At 42.4% G+C, this 21,314-nt stretch overlaps 3 protein-coding genes and 1 long non-coding RNA gene across 4 annotated transcripts in view; 2 read left to right on the top strand and 2 right to left on the bottom strand.

Moving 5' to 3' along the window:
* LOC133559831 (uncharacterized) overlaps positions 1–16,906 on the bottom strand; it is an 86,674-nt gene extending 69,768 nt beyond the window's left edge. Inside the window, exons 1-2 of the long non-coding RNA XR_009808281.1 lie at positions 16,723–16,906; positions 16,063–16,152 (exon numbers count right to left, since the gene is read on the bottom strand). This is a non-coding gene — a long non-coding RNA (uncharacterized LOC133559831). The remainder of the gene's footprint in view (positions 1–16,062; positions 16,153–16,722) is intronic.
* On the top strand, positions 4,628–6,314 carry myf6 (myogenic factor 6). The gene is made up of 3 exons (XM_061912028.1): positions 4,628–5,191; positions 5,807–5,894; positions 5,964–6,314. Exons 1-3 carry the CDS (start codon positions 4,643–4,645, stop codon positions 6,068–6,070), a joined length of 744 nt encoding a protein of 247 aa, XP_061768012.1. The 5' UTR covers positions 4,628–4,642; the 3' UTR covers positions 6,071–6,314.
* Positions 12,467–15,365, top strand: myf5 (myogenic factor 5). The gene is made up of 3 exons (XM_061912027.1): positions 12,467–13,003; positions 14,142–14,205; positions 14,269–15,365. Exons 1-3 carry the CDS (start codon positions 12,557–12,559, stop codon positions 14,445–14,447), a joined length of 690 nt encoding a protein of 229 aa, XP_061768011.1. The 5' UTR covers positions 12,467–12,556; the 3' UTR covers positions 14,448–15,365.
* A 1,602-nt stretch (positions 16,907–18,508) lies between the features above and the next one.
* The window catches only part of lin7a (lin-7 homolog A (C. elegans)), a 71,539-nt gene continuing 68,733 nt past the window's right edge, over positions 18,509–21,314 (bottom strand). The window contains exon 7 of the mRNA XM_061912026.1: positions 18,509–19,686. The gene's annotated coding sequence lies outside the window, so the exon portion shown is untranslated. The remainder of the gene's footprint in view (positions 19,687–21,314) is intronic.

Raw genomic sequence — 21,314 nt, 5'->3', positions numbered from 1 at the left:
TACTGGGGCACACCTGGGGCACAAATAATTCATGTGAGCGTGCAAAGCGCGCAACCAAAAACATTTTTAGCACTTATTTATACATTAATAGTGCTTTAAACTATGAAATCATATCAGATTATGTTGTATGGATCTTTGATGAACCACCTGTAATTAACTCATGCATTTGACCTACTTGTGCACTTTTTTACTCCAGACTTCTAAACTGCTACTGGTAAAAGCAAAAAGGAAGAGCAATGAATCTTTTTGAAATATATATTGCAGTAATCATCTGCAAATCTAACATCTACAAAAGTAAAACCAAAAATAAAGCACCCCTACATCTCTGGGTTCTTTTATATGATTTAATTTCCATTTATGGCAATGTGGCTAATCCTATTTCAGATACACAAAACTATCAAATATACACAAAACAATAAAGCCAGAGTAGTACAATAAATGAACAAATGTTGTCTGTCTGTTCAGGGAATCATTTTCTGAGAAGTAAACTGTAACGTTTCATTTTCATTTTTGCAAAGTGGTCAATCACTCTGGACAGACATGGAAATATTACAGTAACTGTTATACAGTTGACCAGTGGTTCCCAACTGCTGGCTCCTCACATAAAAGTGGATTGTGTGTCATTTTCAGTGAGTTTAGGGAGAAAAAAATCAAATTGTTGCAACAAAACCAGATATTTTTAGCCATTTTTTCAGTGACTATTAGTGAGTATTTTAGCAAAAGGCAAACCGACTAACAAGTTGGAGGAGGACTCAGGTCAGACATGGAAATATATTTTTAAAAAATCTAAATGGGGCAACAAAACCCAATATTTTCAGACATCTTTCTGAACACAAATACAGAAATGTTACTATTTTTTCTGGAAACGAAACCAGATGCTTTAGCTGTAGCCATTTTTCTGGTGACAAAACAAGATTATTTTAGTCAAAGTCACAGCGATTAACAAGACAAGTCTACTGTGCTATTTTTCTGTGAAATAAACTTGAATGATTTAAAAATTTGGCTCACGACTTGATGATATGGAAAAATGTTTTTCTTCCTGAAGATAAAACATTTGAGAAGCACTCAACTCACACATGCTGACTCCAAATCATCATTGATGCAGAAGCAGCAGACAATAACCAACATGATGTTTCATGTTCATTGGAAATTCCCCCGACAGCTCGTACAGCAAATGAATATGTTTGTCTTGATACAAGGAATAACGTTAGCTAACTTAGCATCAACTTAAGACAATGATGTTGCCTAGCTAGTTAGGACTTCACTTACATCTCTCATTCCTGCTGCTTCTTCTCTGCTGCGGGCAAACAACGTTCTTAAATCCATTTAGGAGTTACAGTTTGAGTCAAATCAAAATCAAAATAATGTAATTAACAAATTGTTGTTGGCTAACGTTACCTACATCAGCAGTGATTCTCATCCTCTCTGTCTCTCTCTCTCTCTCTCAACCGAAGTCTCGATCCACACGTGAATAAATTACCATATTAATTAGCCATGTGCTCATTGTTCAGTGGAGTGAATACAGTAGCAATCAATTACTATACTAAGTAGTATGTGCGCTGTTGTCTATGTTATGTAGACTTAAAACTCTGAAGCGTTTTTTACTGGGGCACTGCAGATCAACAGTGGGGCACGTGCCCCAGTGAAATCTGTCTGGCGACGCCCCTGCATCTAACACAATTTCCCAACTCATATGGAAACAGGGTTTATAATGTAATCCATTGTGCCTTATCTCATTCCCGACATGTCTTGAAAGGTAGATGAAAATGTACCTACATCTTTTTGTGCTATGTTTGTTCGATAGCCAAATTAAAGAAACGGAGTAAAACCTCTCGTCAGTCCTCCACTCTCTTTGTCTCTGCAGGTGGAGGTGCGACTGTTAGCTTACACACAGAGAGGTTCAGCCTCGTTACGTAAGGTAACATAATAAAAAATAATGAATGATAAATAAAGAAATAATCAATAAAGGTCACATGAATCTATCATGTAATTTCCATAACTTTTCTGAATATGTGACAGATGATAGATTATGTCTCATTCATCAATTAAGTTCAATGTGATCAGAATTGTTCTTCTTTGTAGTTTGTACAAACTTTGACTTTGAACAGTTTTTAAAACTGGATCATATTAGTACATAGTTTGACTTTTTTTGCTTAGTCCATTCAATAATTTAATTTCACATACTAATGGTTTTAAGTGTTGTACATGCATACAAATGTTTTAAGTCCTCTTTTGTCGGGAATAATGGTTGTACATTATTGGGTAGCAGGTCATAGTTTGCTTTGTACATCATTTTAGCTGTTTGCAAATGCACCAAATAATCCATCCATTTCTACCGCTTATTCCCTTTGTGGTCGCGGGGAGCGCTGGTGCCCATCTCAGCTACAATTGGGCGGAAGGCGGACAAGTCACCCTGGACAAGTCGCCACCTCATCACAGAGTCAACACAGATAGACAGACAACATTCACACTCACATTCACACACTAGGGCCCATTTAGTGTTGCCAATCAACATATCCCCAGGTGCATGTCTTTGGAGGTGGGAGAAAGCCGGAGTACCCGGAGGGAACCCACGCAGTCACGGGGAGAACATGCAAACTCCACACAGAAAGATCCCGATTCCGAGCCTGGGATTCGAACCCAGGACTACTCAGGACCTTCGTATTGTGAGGCAGAAGCACTAACCCCTCTCACACCGTGCTGCCCCTGGACCTTATCAATTAATATCAATATTTTTTATTCAATAAGTAAAAGGCTTGTATTTGTATTGTTTTGTATTATTTTAACTGACCTTTTTGTGACAGAGTCAGTAAATGAAGCGTACTTTGGTAGTTATTTATGCATATTTCTGCACAATAACTCAGATATGGTAACACTAATGAGCAGTAAAAAATCTGGAGTGATTTTGGGTCCAGAACATATTTTGCTTTATTCACTATAGATGTATTTATCTGTATGTATTTATCTTTATGTTGCATATTGGCATGTAATTTCCAGTCCATTTTATCCTCTATTACACCTAGAAATGTGATTTATTTCACCCTATCAATGTTTACTCCATCTATTTGTATTGGTGTTTGACTTTCTCTCCTACTGCTACTGAAAAGCATTTTGTTAGTTTTACTGAGATTTGAGGAAAACCTGTTTTTGTGAAACCATCTCTAAGATATATTTAAACCTGCTAACGTGAGTTGGGGGAAGAGAGCGGGCCCGACTTAATTGGCTTCCTCTGCATTTCAACTTGTTTGTGTCACTTTATGCCTTTTGTTCATGTTTTGCCATCAAGTTTTCTTGTTTAGTTTTAACAGCGGGTTGTAAACAGTCCCTGGCCGCTTTATGGACAGCCGTGGTGTAAGTTAGAGCAGGGGTGCCCATTACGTCGATCGCGAGCTACCGGTCGATCGCGGAGGGTGTGTCAGTCGATCTCCAGCCAGGCATTAAAAAAATAGACTTAAAAATGAGCAATCATTAATCTTCACCAAGACTTCACTTTCGTCATTTGTTTGACATTCTCGGCACCCGGGGATCTTTTGAGATGACGCTGGCTGCTGCAAGCTCAATTATTAAGAAAAAAAATCACTGACAGGACGTAGAGAATCACTTTTTATTTTAACAGACTCTTGGGCCGTACCCGCTGTCAAAACTCTAAACACCGACTGCACAGTTCCTGTCTTCACCATAAAAGACCTGCTTCATCCTGCCTGTGTTAACAAAATAAGAGTCTCAGAAAGCTAGCATGCACAAGCTAGCAAGCTACGGAGTTTGATGCCAATGTATTTCTTATAAAGTGTTTAAAAACAAGTATGCAAGTTGGACAAATGAGATGCCAAAAACCAACCACTTTCCTGTGGTATTGGACAGAAAGGAGGACTTTTTTTCTGCTCTATTTTAAAATGCGGACGTTATCAGCACTATTGTTTGATTCCAATCAATGCAAGTCATCAGAATCAGGTAATACACCAACTTATATTCTTGTCTTTGTGAAAGAAGGCAATCTATATGTGTTAAACATGCTTGTATTATCATTAAACACCATTAACTTGTTAACAAAAATGTGTCTTTCATAAATAAATAAATATAAATTATAAATATGAATGAGGTAGATCTCCTCGACTTGGTCGATTGAAAAGTAGCTCGCCTGCAGAAAAAGTGTAGGCAACCCCGAGTTAGAGGCTTTTAATGCGGCGTAAAAGTGAAGGTGCCTTTCTTGCTGCTCGTCACACAAGGTCAGGCAAGTCGTACAAAAATAGGAATCCTCAACATTCCCGCCTGCAAGGTTTCCAATTGTGGCGATGTCGAGTTGCAACAAGTTATGAATCTGCATTATGAATATAACGTGAGACAGACAATAAAATATACTGTAAAATACGGTCGTAGACAAACATTTGATAAACAATGCATCCTTGTTTTCAGAAAAATACTGACTGGGCGGCCATTATACACGTTTGTTGCAGCACCTGTCGCGAAACCCGAGGTGACATTTCTATAATGTGTACTTCTTTCCCCAGTAAGTCGCAGTGGTGTAAAAGTGCGTTAGAAAACAGCGATGCTTGATGGCGTGAGGCGGCCACAGAGCGGGATAGAGTTTCACATTCTATATTTAAGCTTGCTTGGTGCCGAATGTCCCGGCTGAGCTATTTAAATGCCACCGGAGTCCCACTCCAGCAAACACAGGCCACGTTGCCACAATATGATGGACCTTTTCGAGACCAACGCTTATCTTTTCAACGATCTGCGCTACCTGGAGGACGCCGATCATGGGGCGCTGCACCACTTGGACATGGCGGGGGTGTCCCCGCTCTACAACGCAGACGACAGCCCGCTGTCACCGGGCCAGGATCGCGTGGCGTCCGAAACGGGCGAGGACAGCAGCGGCGAGGAGCACGTCCTGGCGCCGCCGGGCCTGCGTTCCCACTGCGAGGGCCAGTGCCTCGTCTGGGCCTGCAAGGTGTGCAAGAGGAAGTCGGCGCCGACCGACCGCCGAAAGGCCGCCACGCTGCGGGAGCGGCGGCGGCTGAAGAAGATCAACGAGGCCTTCGACGTGCTCAAGAGGAAGACGGTGGCCAACCCCAATCAGAGGCTGCCCAAGGTGGAGATCCTGCGCAGCGCCATTAGCTACATCGAGAGGCTGCAGGACCTGTTGCACAGTCTGGACGAGCAGGAGCAGGCACTCAAGGCTAAAGAACTCGGTGTAAGCTCTCGCTGGACCAGGCAGGTCCACTTGCTTGTCCTCACACAAGATCAATTTAAACATGCGCATGTATCTTGACTGCTCGTAGGAGAGAAAAGTAATCAGGATTAAAACGGGGGAGTCGGGATAACTAAAAGCTTCCGACGTACAATTAAAAACGTTGTATAGATTATTCTTGAATCACATTGTGATTGCGCTAATTTGCATGGAAACTGGTGTGAAGTTAGGTAAAGTTGTATTCTCGCATCATTCCTGTGAGAATCCTGCATGTGACTAAGGCATTAAGGAGTGGACTATCCAGGAATAGCTGCTGTGTACTCAAACAACCACCAGGTGGCATCTGTGAGCAGATGATACTGTATCATCTCTTTTTCTTTCGAACTTATCAGGTCTTTTCAGATCAGTACTGCATTCTTTACGCATTCCGAGGCAAAAATACAACCTCAAATACTGTATGTCACAACATCCGCTCTGCATGACGTATTTCCTCAAATAATGAAAGAGTTAGTATAGCAGCTAGCTAGCTAACTGGTTTGGTCAACTTTGTAAAGTTCTGGAGTGCCAACTAATGCAGACTAGCCATAATCAATTAGTGATATGTTTATGTTTCTCCAGGTGGTTGGTTCCACAAACCACTGGAAAAAGTCAGCTGAGTCCTGGGCCTCTGAGCATTCCAGCGCCAGATTGTTTAACCAAACAGAAGGTAAAAAAAACGCTGCGAAAATGTGACCGAATTTGCACTGCATTGAAGTTTTTTTTGTGCTGCGTTCAGGGACCAGCGAGTCGTCGGCATCCTGCAGCCTACTCCGTTTGTCCTCCATCGTAGACAGCATCAGCGGCGAGACAGGCACCGCCGGCGGGGACGTCTCCGAAAACTGACCTTTGCGTTACGTTCTGTACATATTCTTTTTTTCTAACAATAGATGTATTTATTTTATATTGCAATGACGACAAAGTGTCCACACAAGGTCGTTTAACTATTTCATAATTTGTACATAGTTTTGCCTGAAGTAATTAAATACTCATTTTGCAGAAATCTAAATGAGTCCTGTGCTTGGTTAATGAACAACACTCACACTGGCCACTTCAATAGGTACACACAATTACAAACCCTGTTTCCATATGAGTTGGGAAATGGTGTTAGATGTAAATATAAACGGAATACAATGATTTGCAAATCCTTTTCAACCCATATTCAGTTGAATGCACTGCAAAGACAAGATATTTGATGTTCAAACTCATAAACTTTATTTTTTTTTGCAAATAATAATTAACTTAGAATTTCATGGCTGCAACATGTGCCAAAGTAGTTGGGAAAGGGCATGTTCACCACTGTGTTACATCACATTTTCTTTTAACAACGATCAATAAACGTTTGGGAACTGAGGAAACTAATTGTTGAAGCTTTGAAAGTGGAATTCTTTCCCATTCTTGTTTTATGTAGAGCTTCAGTCGTTCAGCAGTCCGGGGTCTCCGCTGTCGTATTTTACGCTTCATAATGCGCCACACATTTTCCACGGGAGACAGGTCTGGACTGCAGGCGGGCCAGGAAAGTACCCGCACTCTTTTACTACGAAACCACCCTGTTGTAACACGTGGCTTGGCATTATCTTGCTGAAATAAGCAGGGGCGTCCATGATAACGTTGCTTGGATGACAACATATGTTGCTCCAAAACCTGTATGTACCATTAATGGTGCCTTCACAGATGTGTAAGGTACCCATGCCTTGGGCACTAATACACCCCCATACCATCACAGATGCTGGCTTTTGAACTTTGTGCATATAACAATCCGGATGTTTTTTTTCCACTTTGTTCCGGAGGACACCACGTCCACAGTTTCCAAATATAATTAAAAATGTGGACGCGTCAGACCACAGAACACTTTTCCACTTTGCATCAGTCCATCTTAGATGATCTCTGGCCCAGCGGCGTTCCTTGGTGTTGTTGATAAATGGGTATTGGTTTGCATAGTAGAGTTTTAACTTGCATTTGAAGATTTAGTGACCAACTGTAGTTACTGACAGTGGTTTTATGAAGTGTTCCTGAGCCCATGTGGTGATATCCTTTACACACGGATGTCGGTTTTTGATGCAGTACCGCCTGAGGGATCGAAGGTCCGTAATATCATTGCTTACGTGCAGTGATTTCTCCACATTCTCTGAACCTTTTGATGATTTTACGGACCGTAGATGGTAAAATCCCTAAATTCCTTGCAATAGCTCGCTGAGAAATGTTGTTCTAAAACTGTTCGACAATTTGCTTACAAATTGGTGACCCTCGCCCCATCCTTGTTTGTGAATGACTTAGCATTTCATGGGAGCTGTTTTTATACCCAATCATGGCCCCCATCTGTTCCCAATTAGCCTGCACACCTGTGGGATGTTCCAAATAAGTGTTTGATGAGTATTTCTCAACTTTATCAGTATTTATTGCCACCTTTCCCAACTTCTTTGTCACGTGTTGCTGGCACCAAATTCTAAAGTTAATGATTATTTGCAAAAAAAAAAAAAAGCGTTTATCAGTTTGAACATCAAATATGTTGTCTTTGTAGCATATTCAACTGAATATGGCTGGAAAATGATTTGCATATCATTGTATTCTGTTTATATTTACATCTAACACAATTTCCCAACTCATATGGAAACGGGGTTTGTATATTACAATGACGACAAAGTGTTCACACAAGGTATTTTAACTATTTCATAATTTGTACATAGTATTGCCTGAAGTAATTAAATACTCATTTTGCAGAAATGTAAATGAGTCCTGTGCTTAGTTAACGAACGACACTCACACTGGCCACTTCATTAGGTACACACAATGCCAATGCAAGAGGTTTTTTTTTTCCTGTTCAGGAACCAGACAGAAACCTGATAGTGCCAACAAGTGATGTGATTTTATGGGGGGGTCCAAGGGAGGGGGGCGCCTATTCCGCCTTTTTACTCACCCTCTCATAAGCCAGGCTGCAGATCTTCATGCAAAAAGAAAGAAAAGTTGGTTTAGGTTTGATAATGTCATGAACAAGACATGCACGCATGCATACTTGAGATGCAACAACTATTTGTTATTGTGTTTGGAGTGCAATGGAGGGTTTAAATAAATGTGCAACATGCCGCAGCAGCACGAGTGTCAGCTCTCAGCATGACGCCATCGGGACGAAATGAGGTTTTCAGCACATAAAAGCTCACCTCCTGCCCCTCACTTAACTCTGCCTCTGACCCCTGACAACAGCGCCGCTCAGAAGCCGCCTAGCGCCACTGCGCATGCGCAGCTCCGCGGCTGTCCTCGTCGTTTGTAGCTTCGCCCCCGCTGTTGTTCCAGGCGGGGACGCGCATTTCATCCCCGCCCGCCGCCGATGTCTTCTTCAGCTGTGCGGGAGCAATTTCGGGTGACTCGGCGTGTTGTTTTAGGTGCGCGCTGTTCCCAGAGAGAGGGGCCAACCGGACAAACGTTTTGACACATTGTGAGAAATATCCGCATTGTATCCTTGCAACTGTCAACAGCACGTTTACACGAAAGCCTCCACTAACTGGCTCTCTGCTTGATAAAAGTAAAAAAAAAACTAAAAAAAAACCCTTATTAAATTGCATAAGATTAACCAAACTTTGACCGATAAATTATTAAAACATTGTACTTTGTAATGAAAAAGTGCCAAAAAAAGATGTCGTTGGAATATATTCAAAACATTTGATATAATGCTAATCTGTCATTTTATGTGCATAATCAAACTATTTTATGAAAACATTTTGCAAAATTCAATTGAGGACCTCCTAAATTAAAAGATAATGGATTAGATCAAACATTGGCAAACTACGGCCCACGAGCCGTATATGGCCCGTTGAACATTTTAATCCGGCCCGCGGAACTTCCCTTTTCAGACCAGTTGATCTGCCGTTTCTTTTCTTTTTCTTCTATGTCCCACTCTCCTTTGTGGAGGGAGTCCGGTCCGATCCGGTGGCCATGTACTGCTCGCCTGTGTATCGGCTGGGGACATCTCTGCACTGCTGATCAGCCTCCTCTTGGGATGGTTTCCTGCTGGCTGTGCTGTGAACGGGACTCTCGCTGCTGTGTTGGATCCGCTTTGGACTGGACTCTCGCGACTGTGTTGGATCCATTGTGGATTGATCTTTCACAGTATCATGTTCTCATAGTCATCATTGTCACCGACGTCCCACTGGGTGTGAGTTTTCCTTGCCCTTATGTGGGCCTACCGAGGATGTCGTAGTGGTTTGTGCAGCCCTTTGAGACACTAGTGATTTAGGGCTATATAAGTAAACATTGATTGATTGAACTTGTCCAAATTATTGAAAAAAAAACTATCATCAATGTTACGGCTTCTGCCTCCCGTATGCGTTTTCAGCGCTTGAGTATCATTAATGAGGAGCCACCCATTAAATTATATTATTAAATTACATTTCATATTATCGTCGGTAAACCTCGTTCGATTCACCATATCCCTGTAATACAGCGTTTCCCCACTAGATGGCGCTCATTGACGTTTTTGGCCTGTGGGATATTACTCCCTTCTTCTCTTTAGCTTTGTCCTGATACTGAGCCCTTCTGTAAAAATGAGCTTATCAAAGCAAAGAAAAGTGGACAGTGAGTGCCGAATATTTAATGCAGTGGACAACGAAATATTTTTTTACTGAAGTCCGATCAAAGGCTGTGTGTCTGATATGCCAAGAAACTGTCCATCCATCCATCCATCCATCATCTTCTGCTTATCCGAGGTCGGCTCGCGGGGGCAACAGCCTAAGCAGGGAAACCCAGACTACCCTCTCCCCAGCCACTTCGTCTAGCTCTTCCCGGGGGATCCCGAGGCGTTCCCAGGCCAGCCGGGAGACATAGTCTTCCCAACGTGTCCTGGGTCTTCCCCGTGGCCTCCTACCGGTTGGACGTGCCCTAAACACCTCCCTAGGGAGGCGTTCAGGTGGCATCCTGACCAGATGCCCGAACCACCTCATCTGGCTCCTCTCCATGTGGAGGAGCAGCGGCTTTACTTTGAGTTCCTCCCGGATGGCAGAGCTTCTCACCCTATCTCTAAGGGAGAGACCCAAACTCATTTGGGCCGCTTGTACCCGTGATCTTATCCTTTCGGTCATGACCCAAAGCTCATGACCATAGGTGAGGATGGGAACGTAGATCGACCGGTAAATTGAGAGCTTTGCCTTCCGGCTCAGCTCCTTCTTCACCACAACGGATCGGTACAACGTCCGCATTACTGAAGACGCCGCACCGATCCGCCTGTCGATCTCACGATCCACTCTTCCCCCACTCGTGAACAAGACTCCTAGGTACTTGAACTCCTCCACTTGGGGCAGGGTCTCCTCCCCAACCCGGAGATGGCATTCCACCCTATTCCGGGCGAGAACCATGGACTCGGAATTGGAGGTGCTGATTCTCATTCCGGTCGCTTCACACTCGGCTGCGAACCGATCCAGTGAGAGCTGAAGATCCCGGCCAGATGAAGCCATCAGGACCACATCATCTGCAAAAAGCAGAGACCTAATCCTGCGGTCACCAAACCGGAACCCCTCAACGCCTTGACTGCGCCTAGAAATTCTGTCCATAAAAGTTATGAACAGAATTGGTGACAAAGGACAGCCTTGGTGAGTGAGTGCCGAATATTTAATGCAGAGTGGACAACGACATTTTTTTTTACTGAAGTCCGATCAAAGGCTGTGTGTCTGATATGCCAAGAAACTGTCGCGGTTTACAAAGAGTACAATATCAGCCGCCACTTTGCTACAGAAGATGCTAACTTTGTTTGGCTCGACCTACGTCTGTGAGCAGACTTTCAGCGTCATGAACATCAACAAATCCCGTCACAGATCCAGGTTAACTGACCAGCATCTCGGAGCTATCCTGATAAATTTCCACAACCAAACTCACACCAGACTTTGATGCATTGGCCAAAAAGGGAGATCAACAACGGGGACGGCGTGGCGCAGTGGGAGAGTGGCCGTGCGCAACCCGAGGGTCCCTGGCTCAATCCCCACCTAGTACCAACCTCGTCATGTCCGTTGTGTCCTGAGCAAGACTCTTCACCCTTGCCCCTGATGGGTGCCGGTTAGCGCCTTGCATGGCAGCTCCCTCCATCAGTGTGTGAATGGGTAAATGTGGAAGTAGTGTCAAAGCGCTTTGAGTACATTGAAGGTAGAAAAGTGCTAAACAAGTACAACCCATTTATCATTTATTTTATTTAACAACACTGTTCCCACTGAAACTGTGAGTTTCTCTGCTGTTATTCTGTGATAATCAAATGTAAATAATTCAAGTAAATCCAATGTATACTGTGAATTTCTCTACTGTGTTTATTCTTAATCAAATGAATTTAATGCATTTGAAAAAAAAAACTGTACAATGAGCCTTGCTGCCTACTCATGATATGTTACATATCTGTAGGCTAAATCTTCTCACGTAATGGCTTTTACAAGTAATTTATATTATTTCCCACAAACACTCCATCCATCTGTTCCTGGTCCGGCCTCCCTGTCAAATCTTAAAACCCAATGTGGCCCTCCTGGCAAAAAGTTTGCCCACCCCTGGATTAGATCTATAGACACTCTTAGCGCTTCACCCAGAATCATTCATTTTTAACATTCATGTCAATTAATTAACAAACTACATTACAAATGAGCAATATTTGTGTATAAACAAATGACAATAGAAATAAATGTAATTATTTAATATCTAACTAATGCAAAACAAGTGCTTTGTCATAAATAATCCATGCTTCAGCGGCAGGAAGTAAAATAAGGATTTAACAAGTAGGACATTTGAGAATGTTTTGTTGCAGACCAAACTTTATTAGTAGAAATGTGTCCAGCTGGTGTGAGTGAGGGCTGGCGTAAAGAAGAAGGTGCTAATGGCGACCCAAACACCTCCGTTGGTGAGCTCCGAGGTGTTTGCCGCGGCGACGCGAACCGGCCGGGCTTGAAATGTTACACCTTCTCCCCGCTGCAGCTGGGCCGCATCTGCAACGCCACCGCCGCCGCCGCCAGCGGAACAATTGGCCGGCGCGCTCTCCCGCCACGTTAGAGCGGCGAGGAGTCCCCATTAATGTCTTCACAACGTTCACCTTTTTGAAAGGATGAGGGAGACCCATGTGGGCCCTGAGAGCATGCACAGCGAGCAGTCAGAGCAGATGTGGGGATCTCTGCAGGGTACAGGGGGGTGAGATGTTGGGATGGGCCTTGTGGCCGGGCCTGTGGGCTATGGTAATTAGATCTGGCCAATGTGGGCCCTGGGCTCAGGCCTCAGGGGCATAAAAGGGGGGCTCAGGGCAGCAGAGCCCTCACATCACTCAGAGGTTGCCTCTCTGCCCCCCACTCCTCAAGCATCCCTCGCAGCTTCCACGCCATGGACGTCTTCTCGCCGTCGCAGCTCTACTACGACAGCGCCTGCGCTTCCTCCCCGGACCCGCTGGACTTCGGCGGCGAGCTGGCCGGCTCGGACGAGGACGAGCACGTCCGCGTCCCCGGCGCCCCGCACCAGCCGGGCCACTGCCTCCAGTGGGCCTGCAAGGCCTGCAAGCGCAAGTCTAGCTTCGTGGACCGCCGGCGGGCCGCCACCATGCGGGAGCGGCGGCGCCTGAAGAAGGTCAACCACGCCTTCGAGGCCCTGCGCCGCTGCACCTCGGCCAACCCCAGCCAGCGCTTGCCCAAGGTGGAGATCCTGCGCAACGCCATCCAGTACATCGAAAGCCTGCAGGAGCTGCTGCGCGAGCAGGTGGAGAACTACTACAGCCTGCCGGGGGAGAGCGGATCGGAACCGGGGAGCCCGTTGTCCAGCTGCTCTGACGGCATGGTAAGACCACCCTCATGCACTCCTTCGCCTCATTCAGAGGCCTAAATGGGCTCTGATCTAGCACGGATTAGACCAGAGGTGTCAAACGTACGGCCCGCGAACAGCTTTTAGCCGGCCCGCAGGATGAGTTTGCTAAGTATAAAAATTAACCTGAAATTTATGAATGAATGAAGCTGTTCTAAATGTGTCCACTGGATGTCACAATAGCATTTCTTTGTATCTCTGTAGATGATGCTATATATGTACAAAATAAATCACGTTAGGACATCAGTCGAGGAAAATTATCAGAGTACATTAATAACATACTGTAATTTGATTTTGATATAATTTTCTATCTTGATAGATTGAAAATAAACACCAATGAGTGATGAACATTATCATATAATTTATTCAGAAAATATAAATAACGACAAAAAAATATATAATATTATGAACTGCAACATTGAAGCGTAAAAAACCCAACAACAACATTATGATTCCTACAATTTCAGAATGTACTTGTTCTGTTTTTAAACAAAGAAAACAATCTGAAGTTTGTCCAAATTTTTAAGTTATCGTGCCCTGATTTAACCAGTCCGGCCCCCTTGGAAGCAGATTTTTCTCCGTGTGGCCTCTGGTTTAAAATGAGCTTGACACCCCTGGATTAGACTGCAAGGGAACAAAATGCTGCTTTACAGGTACCACCTGATGTATTTTCACTGTTAAAGCCGACGGTTCCAATTTGACCTCAATCGCGCGCTTCCTGTCTCCCACGATCACTTTCCGAAAGAGAGAATCAGTAATGGCTTTCCCACCGGCAGACACTTTATTAGCCACTTTATTGCCCCCCCAAAAAAGTGCATTCCGCTGCGTGCCCCGTGCACCTCTGCCAGGATTTGGCGCAGATTTACAAGGAGAAAGTGTCGTCTTGCATGAGGCGGTGTGGCTTGCACTGACACAATCGATTGGCCACGCTGGGAGAGGAAGGAGCCCTCGCCGCCCGCTGGGGGCTTCAAGGTGCACCCCCCCCCCGTCCCCACCACCGCCCCCTCTCTCGCCATTCCACAGACTTCCAGAAAGCAGGATTTATCAGCCCCTTGCAGTCATATTTATGTCATGTGTGTATTACGGAGGGCTGAATTCTGCTCTTTTCTTCCAGGCGGACAGCAACAGTCCAGTGTGGCATCAGATGAACTACAGCGGGTTCCCTTACGCTAATAACGGTAAGACCCCCAAATACCTCCCTCTCGCCGTACCCGACTAACCCCCACTCTTCCGTGCTTTAGGGAGTTTGTTGGACAAAGCGGTGGTCGGCACGTCCAGCCTGCAGTGTCTCTCCAGCATCGTGGAGCGTCTGTCCACGCCGGAGCTACTCCCTCGGGCCGTGCCGTCGCCCGCGTGCTCAAACTCGCAGCCTTGCACGCCGGGCAGCCCCGGCGTCGGGCCCGTGTACCATGTCCTGTGAGGGGCACTTTTTGTACAGCACATGAGAGTGTAAATATCCAATGTAAATGCTCATTTATTCACTGTCTGCTTATACACACATATTTAATGTCATGTTCATTAAATATTTCACTGTTTTGTATCATCATCTGCTTTCAATTCTATTCATAATTTAGTGGGCTCAGCAAGAACACTGATTGATTGACTGATTGAAACTTTTATAAGTAGATTGCACAGTACAGTACATATTCCGTACAATTGACCACTAAATGGTAACACCCCAATAAGTTTTTCAACTTGTTTAAGTCGGGGTCCACGCTCATCAATTCATGGTAGATCATGATCTTTTACTGAAAAAAAAAAGAGTTTAAAACGCGACTAAATGAGACAAACAAGCGGCACACACAGTAAAAAACGCGACTAAATGAGACAAAAACAAGCGGCACACAGAGTGAAATCTAAACATGCTGCATCAATGAAGTCATTTTAGCGTCGCCACGTGTTTGTGGGGGTGTGAATAACAGGGGGGCGGGGGGGATGCTAAGAATGTACCTGTTTGTTCTTTCCAACCAAATGTGAGTCATCATCAACACCCTCAATTGTTCCATCAACACTCCCAGTCAAGAGCAAATGGCCTTCAAAAGCACGTATTGTTTGGTTGTGATTAGTTGAAAGACTGGGGGGTATGAGTGTATTTGTGTGGAAGTCATCACGTGTTGTGACTGCAAAGGTTTATTTAATCCCAAATGTGGGAAAACATACAAATCAAAACACTGAATGAGTTATTTTTCACTCTAACGTTGTGTGTCCTCAAGAAAATATTCAGATTGTTAAGTTGACTGCTGAAAACCTTATTTTGTCTCACTGAAACATCATTATGTTTTCATATTTTATTGCAAAAAATATTTAGGTGAATAAATACTTTTTTTGTACAAAAATATGGCAACATGTTCAATTTTTTTACAGTATAACTAATTAAAAAAATGTTTTTATTACCTTCAAACTAAAAGGATTACACCTGATATAGTAAAACATTACATGTGAAAATTTCCTGTTTCTTATTCCATCCATCCATTTTCTAACGCTTATTCCCTTTTGGGGTCATGGGGGGCGCTGGTGCCTATCTCAGCTACAATCGGGCGGAAGGCGGAGTACACCCTGGACAAGTCGCTACCTCATTGCAGGGTCAACACAGATAGACAGACAACATTCACACAGTAGGGCCAAATTAGTGTTGCCAATCAACCTCAGGTGCATGTCTTTGGAAGTGGGAGGAAGCCGGAATACCAAGAGGGAACTCACGCAGTCACGGGGAGAACATGCAAACTCCACACAGAAAGATCCCGAGCCTGGGATTGAACCAAAGACTACAGGACCTTTGTATTGTGAGGCAGACGCACTAACCCCTCTCCCACCGTGAAAATCAGCAGTCGAAATGGGATTTAAAGAATTCCTATTGCCTTAGATTGGATAAAGTGAAGAATAAATCTGTATTTGATGTACCACCGAAAGGCAAGAACAAATATTTTACCACAGCTCACCATAGAAAAGCGCAAAAACAATTTTAGCTACCATAACATTTGTTTGCAGCACTTTCCATTCCTGCTGGCTGGGGAAAAAAGCTGTGTGACACTGACCTCCAAAGCTGCGTGCGTCGCTCCAAAAAGTCAGTGAGGCCATTTTCGATGAAAACAAGTCCATTTATGAATCACTTGCATACCAGACCCCTGTATCAGAAACCAGATGTAAGAAAATATGTATTTTTTCTTTTGTACATATTCAAATATCATATCAGTTGTTTTGGTTGTTTATTCAATATTTAACAAGTAAAAATTATGAATTTAAATCGAAGTTAAAGGTACAGTAGCTTAGTTTTTCTACTGTAGTACTTGAGTTACACCACTAGAGAGAGCTATTTCACGGCGTCACTTTCCATAGAAGTCCACAGCACCTATACTTCACTAAAATTGTAAATTAAACGACCCACGCGAGTTATTTACCCATCGGTCTATCTTACTTATCTATTTATCAGTTTGGGGTCTCATTTTAAGATTTTTTCGTACATTTAAAACACAAAAATTATTGTTTTCTGTGTCTTTGTTGACTCCACTCGTCTCCCTAGACAGCACCGACACTCAACAACAACAACACATAATTTGCAGACTATAATCACTGGTTTGTTAAAAAAATATTTTCAACCCAAATAAGTGAAATTAGATCATCTCCCACGGCACACTAGTGTGCCGCGGCACGGTGGTTGAAAAACACTGCTCTAATTAATAACCCACGACACTTACCCGGATGTTAGCTCCAGTTTGTATGATTTTTCATTCGAGAAAACTTCACTGAGTTAACCGTAGTTGTCTAAACGTCTAAACATTTTTTAAGTGTCTAAAATAAACACCTACTTGTGAATTGTTGCGCGTTAGAGCTCACTAACTATGAGTTATTCACCTGCTGGGTCGTAAACAACATCCGGTCATTCTCAGGAAGTTAGCGTTTCACTTTAAAAGGTGGGCGGATCGATCCTAATATCAGTTAACACTTCAATACTGTACTAGTTTTGGAGCACTACCAGTTTTATTCATTTCATGTAAATGTTTATTTTCGTTACATTGTAACTTTCGAATTGCCAGTACTGGCCCTAGACTTATTGGAATATATTTTACAATAATTTCTATCCCTTTAAAATGGTGCCCGATTTGTTTGCTGCCCCCTGGCGGCTCGGCGTGTGAATGCATTAACACAGGCGTTCTCAAATGGGGGGTACACGTACCCCTGGGGGTACTTGAAGGTATGCCAAGGGGTACGTGAGATTTTTTTTTTTTAAATCTTCTAAAAATAGCAACAATTCAAAAATCCTTTATAAATACATTTATTGAATAATACGTCAACAAAATATGAATGTAAGTTCAAAAACTGTGAAAAAAAATACAACAATGCAATATTCAGTGTTGACAGCTAGATTTTTTTGTGGCCATGTTCCATAAATATTGATGTTAAAGTTGTCTTTTTTTGTGAAGAAATGTTAAGAAAGAAGATACGTCTGCCTCCCTGTCCTCTGATCCAGTGTCCAGCCCGGCAGATGGTGGCGAGGAAGTGGCGGCGGACCAGGTCCCGGCGGTCCCCTCCTACATTTTGGAACGCTACGAAGTGGGTGGCATGTTGGGCGACGGGAACTTCGCCGTGGTCCACGAGTGCGTGGAGCACTCCACCGGGCGCCATTACGCCCTGAAGATCATCAACAAGGGCAAATGTCGAGGCAAGGAGCACATGATCCAGAACGAGGTGGCCATCCTGCGGCGAGTCAAGCATCCCAACCTGGTGCTGCTCATCGAGGAGGTGGACACGTACAGCGAGCTCTACCTGCTCATGGAGCTGGTGGAGGTGTGTGGGGAACATATTTTAGATTTATTATTAGATTCCATGTCAGTCCCTTTCTTGAGGTGAACTTTCCATTCAGAATCCATCCTGCCCAAATTTTATACCATATGATAAAAGCCTTTATTACCAAACTGCTCGGTTGGTAGAGTGGCTGTGCCAGCAACTTGAGGGTTGCAGGTTCGATTCCCGCTTGTGCCATCCTAGTCACTGCCGTTGTGTCCTTGGGCAAGACACTTTACCCACCTGCTCCCAGTGCCACCCACACTTCTTTAAATGTAACTTGGATATTGGGTTTCACTATGTAAAGCGCTTTGAGTCACTTGAGAAAAGCGCTATATAAATTTAATTCACTTCACTTCACTTCACTTTAAGTTGATTACTTCTATGCGTAGAAATCTTTGTTTATAATTTAATTACTTGTTTATTTTTCAACAAGTTTTTAGTTACTTTTATATCTTTTCTTTTCCAAATAGTTCAAGAAAGACCACTACAAATGAGCAATATTTTGCACTGTTATACAATTTAATGAATCAGAAACTGATGACATAGTGCTGTATTTTACTTTATCTCTTTTTTTCAAGCAAAAATGCTTTGCTCTGATTAGGGGGTACTTGAATTGAAAAAATGTTCACAAGGGGTACATCACTGAAAAAAGGTTGAGAACCACTGCTAACATAACAAAAACCTCAACTGCAACAGTCACTGTACACAAGCACATTAATTTATTTGTACAAATATAGTATGTATAACAATTGCATATTAACAATGTGTTTTCTTTTTGAATCCATGAAGCACAGGACCGCCATCTCCAAAAAGTCCAAAAAGAAACAGTACCTGTGACTGGACGATAGAAAACCATATATTGTCATGTTTGAGGGATAAAATAAACATGGATTTCCACGACGGGTACAAATCTGGCAGTGTGGCACATGTCGCACTTTTAATGTGAAATAATATCCGAGTGTTTTTAGACAAGTGTACTTTGAGCAATTAAAGAAGGAAATCAAAGATGAGAAGATTATTATGCTTTTTGGTCACTTTGGGATGAAAAGACAACATAACATGACACAAGAAGTTAAACATAAGGATAAAAAAATAAACCAAAGCACAAAAAGTCACATCAATAAATCCTCAGGAGTGTTTGACACCATCAAAATGAAATATCCTCACGAGGGAAATAATACGGTTGAACATTCCACATTTTCACCGGCGCTCACAATGATTGTCAAAACACCAACACCCACATATTTGACACGCTTCATCACAATAGTCATCAGTGAACACAAAAGGAGCAATAAAACTCCGATAAACGTCTAATCTCATAAATGAAACAAAATCGTTTGGTTGACATTCTGCGTGTCATCTAGCATTATTGCACAATAACCATAAGAGGGAGAGGCCATTCGTAAAACACATAAACTATGGAAAATAAATGGATTCAAATTCAAAAATACAAATAAAAATGTGAGGAAAAAAAAGATATATTCTTAGTATTTGTTTTTACATCATTATTAATACAGTTCAGTGATGAGTAACAATTCCAGATATAGGTCAGCAATTGGCTGTGGTGGTCAAAGGAAGCTTGCGCGTGTTTATTGCTAAACCTACCACATACAAAACGCAGCTTTTGCTACAATCAACAGCCTCGTTTTGCTTCAAAAAACCAAAATACGATGAATGTGAAAAGCAAACGTCTGCAAAGAAGGATGTAGAAAAGGTAAAAAGGACGGTCAAAAAGCACCAAATTCATCAGGACCAAGACTCTTCTTTTTTGCCAGGGAACGCCGGAAGGGAAAAGTCCTCGAACTTTGGGATCTGCAGCACCAAGAGATCCGAAACGTCACGTTCTGCCTCACTTCTGTTTGTTCCGGAACAACCTGACGTACGACAAAAAACAAGAAAAAAAACACGCTGAGAGCAGCAACTTCCTGTTTGCTGACAGAAGTCACCATCCTGTCGCCGCTAGGTCTTCGACTTAGACAAATTTTAATGATCCACAAGGGAAATTGTTCCACACAGTAGCTCAGTTACAAAGGATGGAAAGGGTAGTGCACACAAGGGCACAAAAAGAGGGCGAGGACAAAAGGTATAAAGTAGACTAAAAATGTATCATAGTAGCAATATAAAATATAACATACCGGTATGCAATATTTATATATAGTATAATATATACTGATATGTTACATTACTATATTTTTTTATTATATAATATATCCATTATATAATATATACTGTATATATAATAAATCCAAATTACCATGTACAATATTACAGTATGTGTAACAGCTGCAGCAGAAAAAGGGCAGGATAAAATCAAGCGTAGATCCAGCAGAAAATGTAGATCATAAACAAAAGAGGTAGCTAACATTGAAGCGGTCGGAGTCGGCTCTCTTGGTTGCTTTGTTGGGTCTGCTCCTGTCTCTGTATATGTGTTCTTTTACCTTTTATTCATAGCCGTGTGTGAAAGTGGCTGGTTGCATCAGCTCCGTTACTTTAATGTCTTTCATGTCCTTTGTGTTCTTTGACGTTTCCCTCTTACACACTTGTAAGAGGAATGTGTGCTATGGCTATGAGTTGTTTTTTTTTTTTTGTTTTTTGGTTTTTTTTCCCCTGTGCTTCAGTCTGGATCTCCTCTCCAGGGGCCCAGGCTTGGACCGATATTTTTATTTTATTTTATTATTTTATTTTTTCTCCCATTCCCCCCTCACTTGTTTACCTGTATCTCACCTTTTTTGTAAGGGGTGCCGGAAGTTGGCAGACCCGTCAGCGATCCTGTTCTGTCTCCCTGTAATATTTGTCTGATTTTGAATGGGATTGTGCTGAAAATTTTAATTTCCCTTCGGGGATTAATAAAGTATGTCTGTCGGTCTGAGTCTGATATATATATATATATATATATATATATATATATATATATATATATATATATATATATATATATATATATATACATATTAGGGCTGTGAATCTTTGGGTGTCCCACGATTCGATTCAATATCGATTCTTGGGGTCACGATTCGATAATATATCAATTTTCTCGATTCGATTCGATTCTCAATTCAAAACGATTCTGTATTCATTCAATACATAGATTTCAGCAGATCTACCCCAGTCTGCTGACATGCTAGCAGAGTAGTAGATTTTTCAAAAAAAACTTTTATAAATGTAAAGGACAATGTTTTATAAACTGATTGCAATAATGTAAATTTGTTTTAACTATTAAACGAACCAAAAATATGACTTATTTTATCTTTGTGAAAACATTGGACACAGTGTGTTGTCCAGCTTATGAGATGCCATGCAAGTGTAAGCCTTTTTTTTTAATATTTATAAATGTCTAATGATAATGTCAATGAGGGATTTTTAATGCTGAAATTATAACTAATATTGATACTGTTGTTGATAATATTCATTTTTGTTTCACTACTTTTGGTTTGTTTTGTGTCGTGTTTGTGTCTCCTCTCAATTGCTCTGTTTATTGCAGTTCTGAGTGTTGCTGGCTCAG

The sequence above is a fragment of the Nerophis ophidion genome, linkage group LG10, assembly GCF_033978795.1.
Source record: "Nerophis ophidion isolate RoL-2023_Sa linkage group LG10, RoL_Noph_v1.0, whole genome shotgun sequence".
NCBI classification, from domain to species: domain Eukaryota; kingdom Metazoa; phylum Chordata; class Actinopteri; order Syngnathiformes; family Syngnathidae; genus Nerophis; species Nerophis ophidion.
The sequence above is the reverse complement of the archived record's forward strand: the minus strand, read 5'-3'. Positions and strand labels throughout refer to the sequence as shown.

Excerpts from the sequence above, each read along its gene's own strand:
- myf6 (XM_061912028.1), top strand. The coding sequence starts at position 4,643 with ATGCCACCGGAGTCCCACTCCAGCAAACACAGGCCACGTTGCCACAAT. Across the intron at positions 5,192-5,806 it reads TCAAGGCTAAAGAACTCGGT|GTGGTTGGTTCCACAAACCA; the intron begins GTAAGCTCTCGC and ends ATGTTTCTCCAG. Across the intron at positions 5,895-5,963 it reads ATTGTTTAACCAAACAGAAG|GGACCAGCGAGTCGTCGGCA; the intron begins GTAAAAAAAACG and ends TGCTGCGTTCAG.
- myf5 (XM_061912027.1), top strand. The coding sequence starts at position 12,557 with ATGGACGTCTTCTCGCCGTCGCAGCTCTACTACGACAGCGCCTGCGCT. Across the intron at positions 13,004-14,141 it reads CCAGCTGCTCTGACGGCATG|GCGGACAGCAACAGTCCAGT; the intron begins GTAAGACCACCC and ends CTTTTCTTCCAG. Across the intron at positions 14,206-14,268 it reads GTTCCCTTACGCTAATAACG|GGAGTTTGTTGGACAAAGCG; the intron begins GTAAGACCCCCA and ends TCCGTGCTTTAG.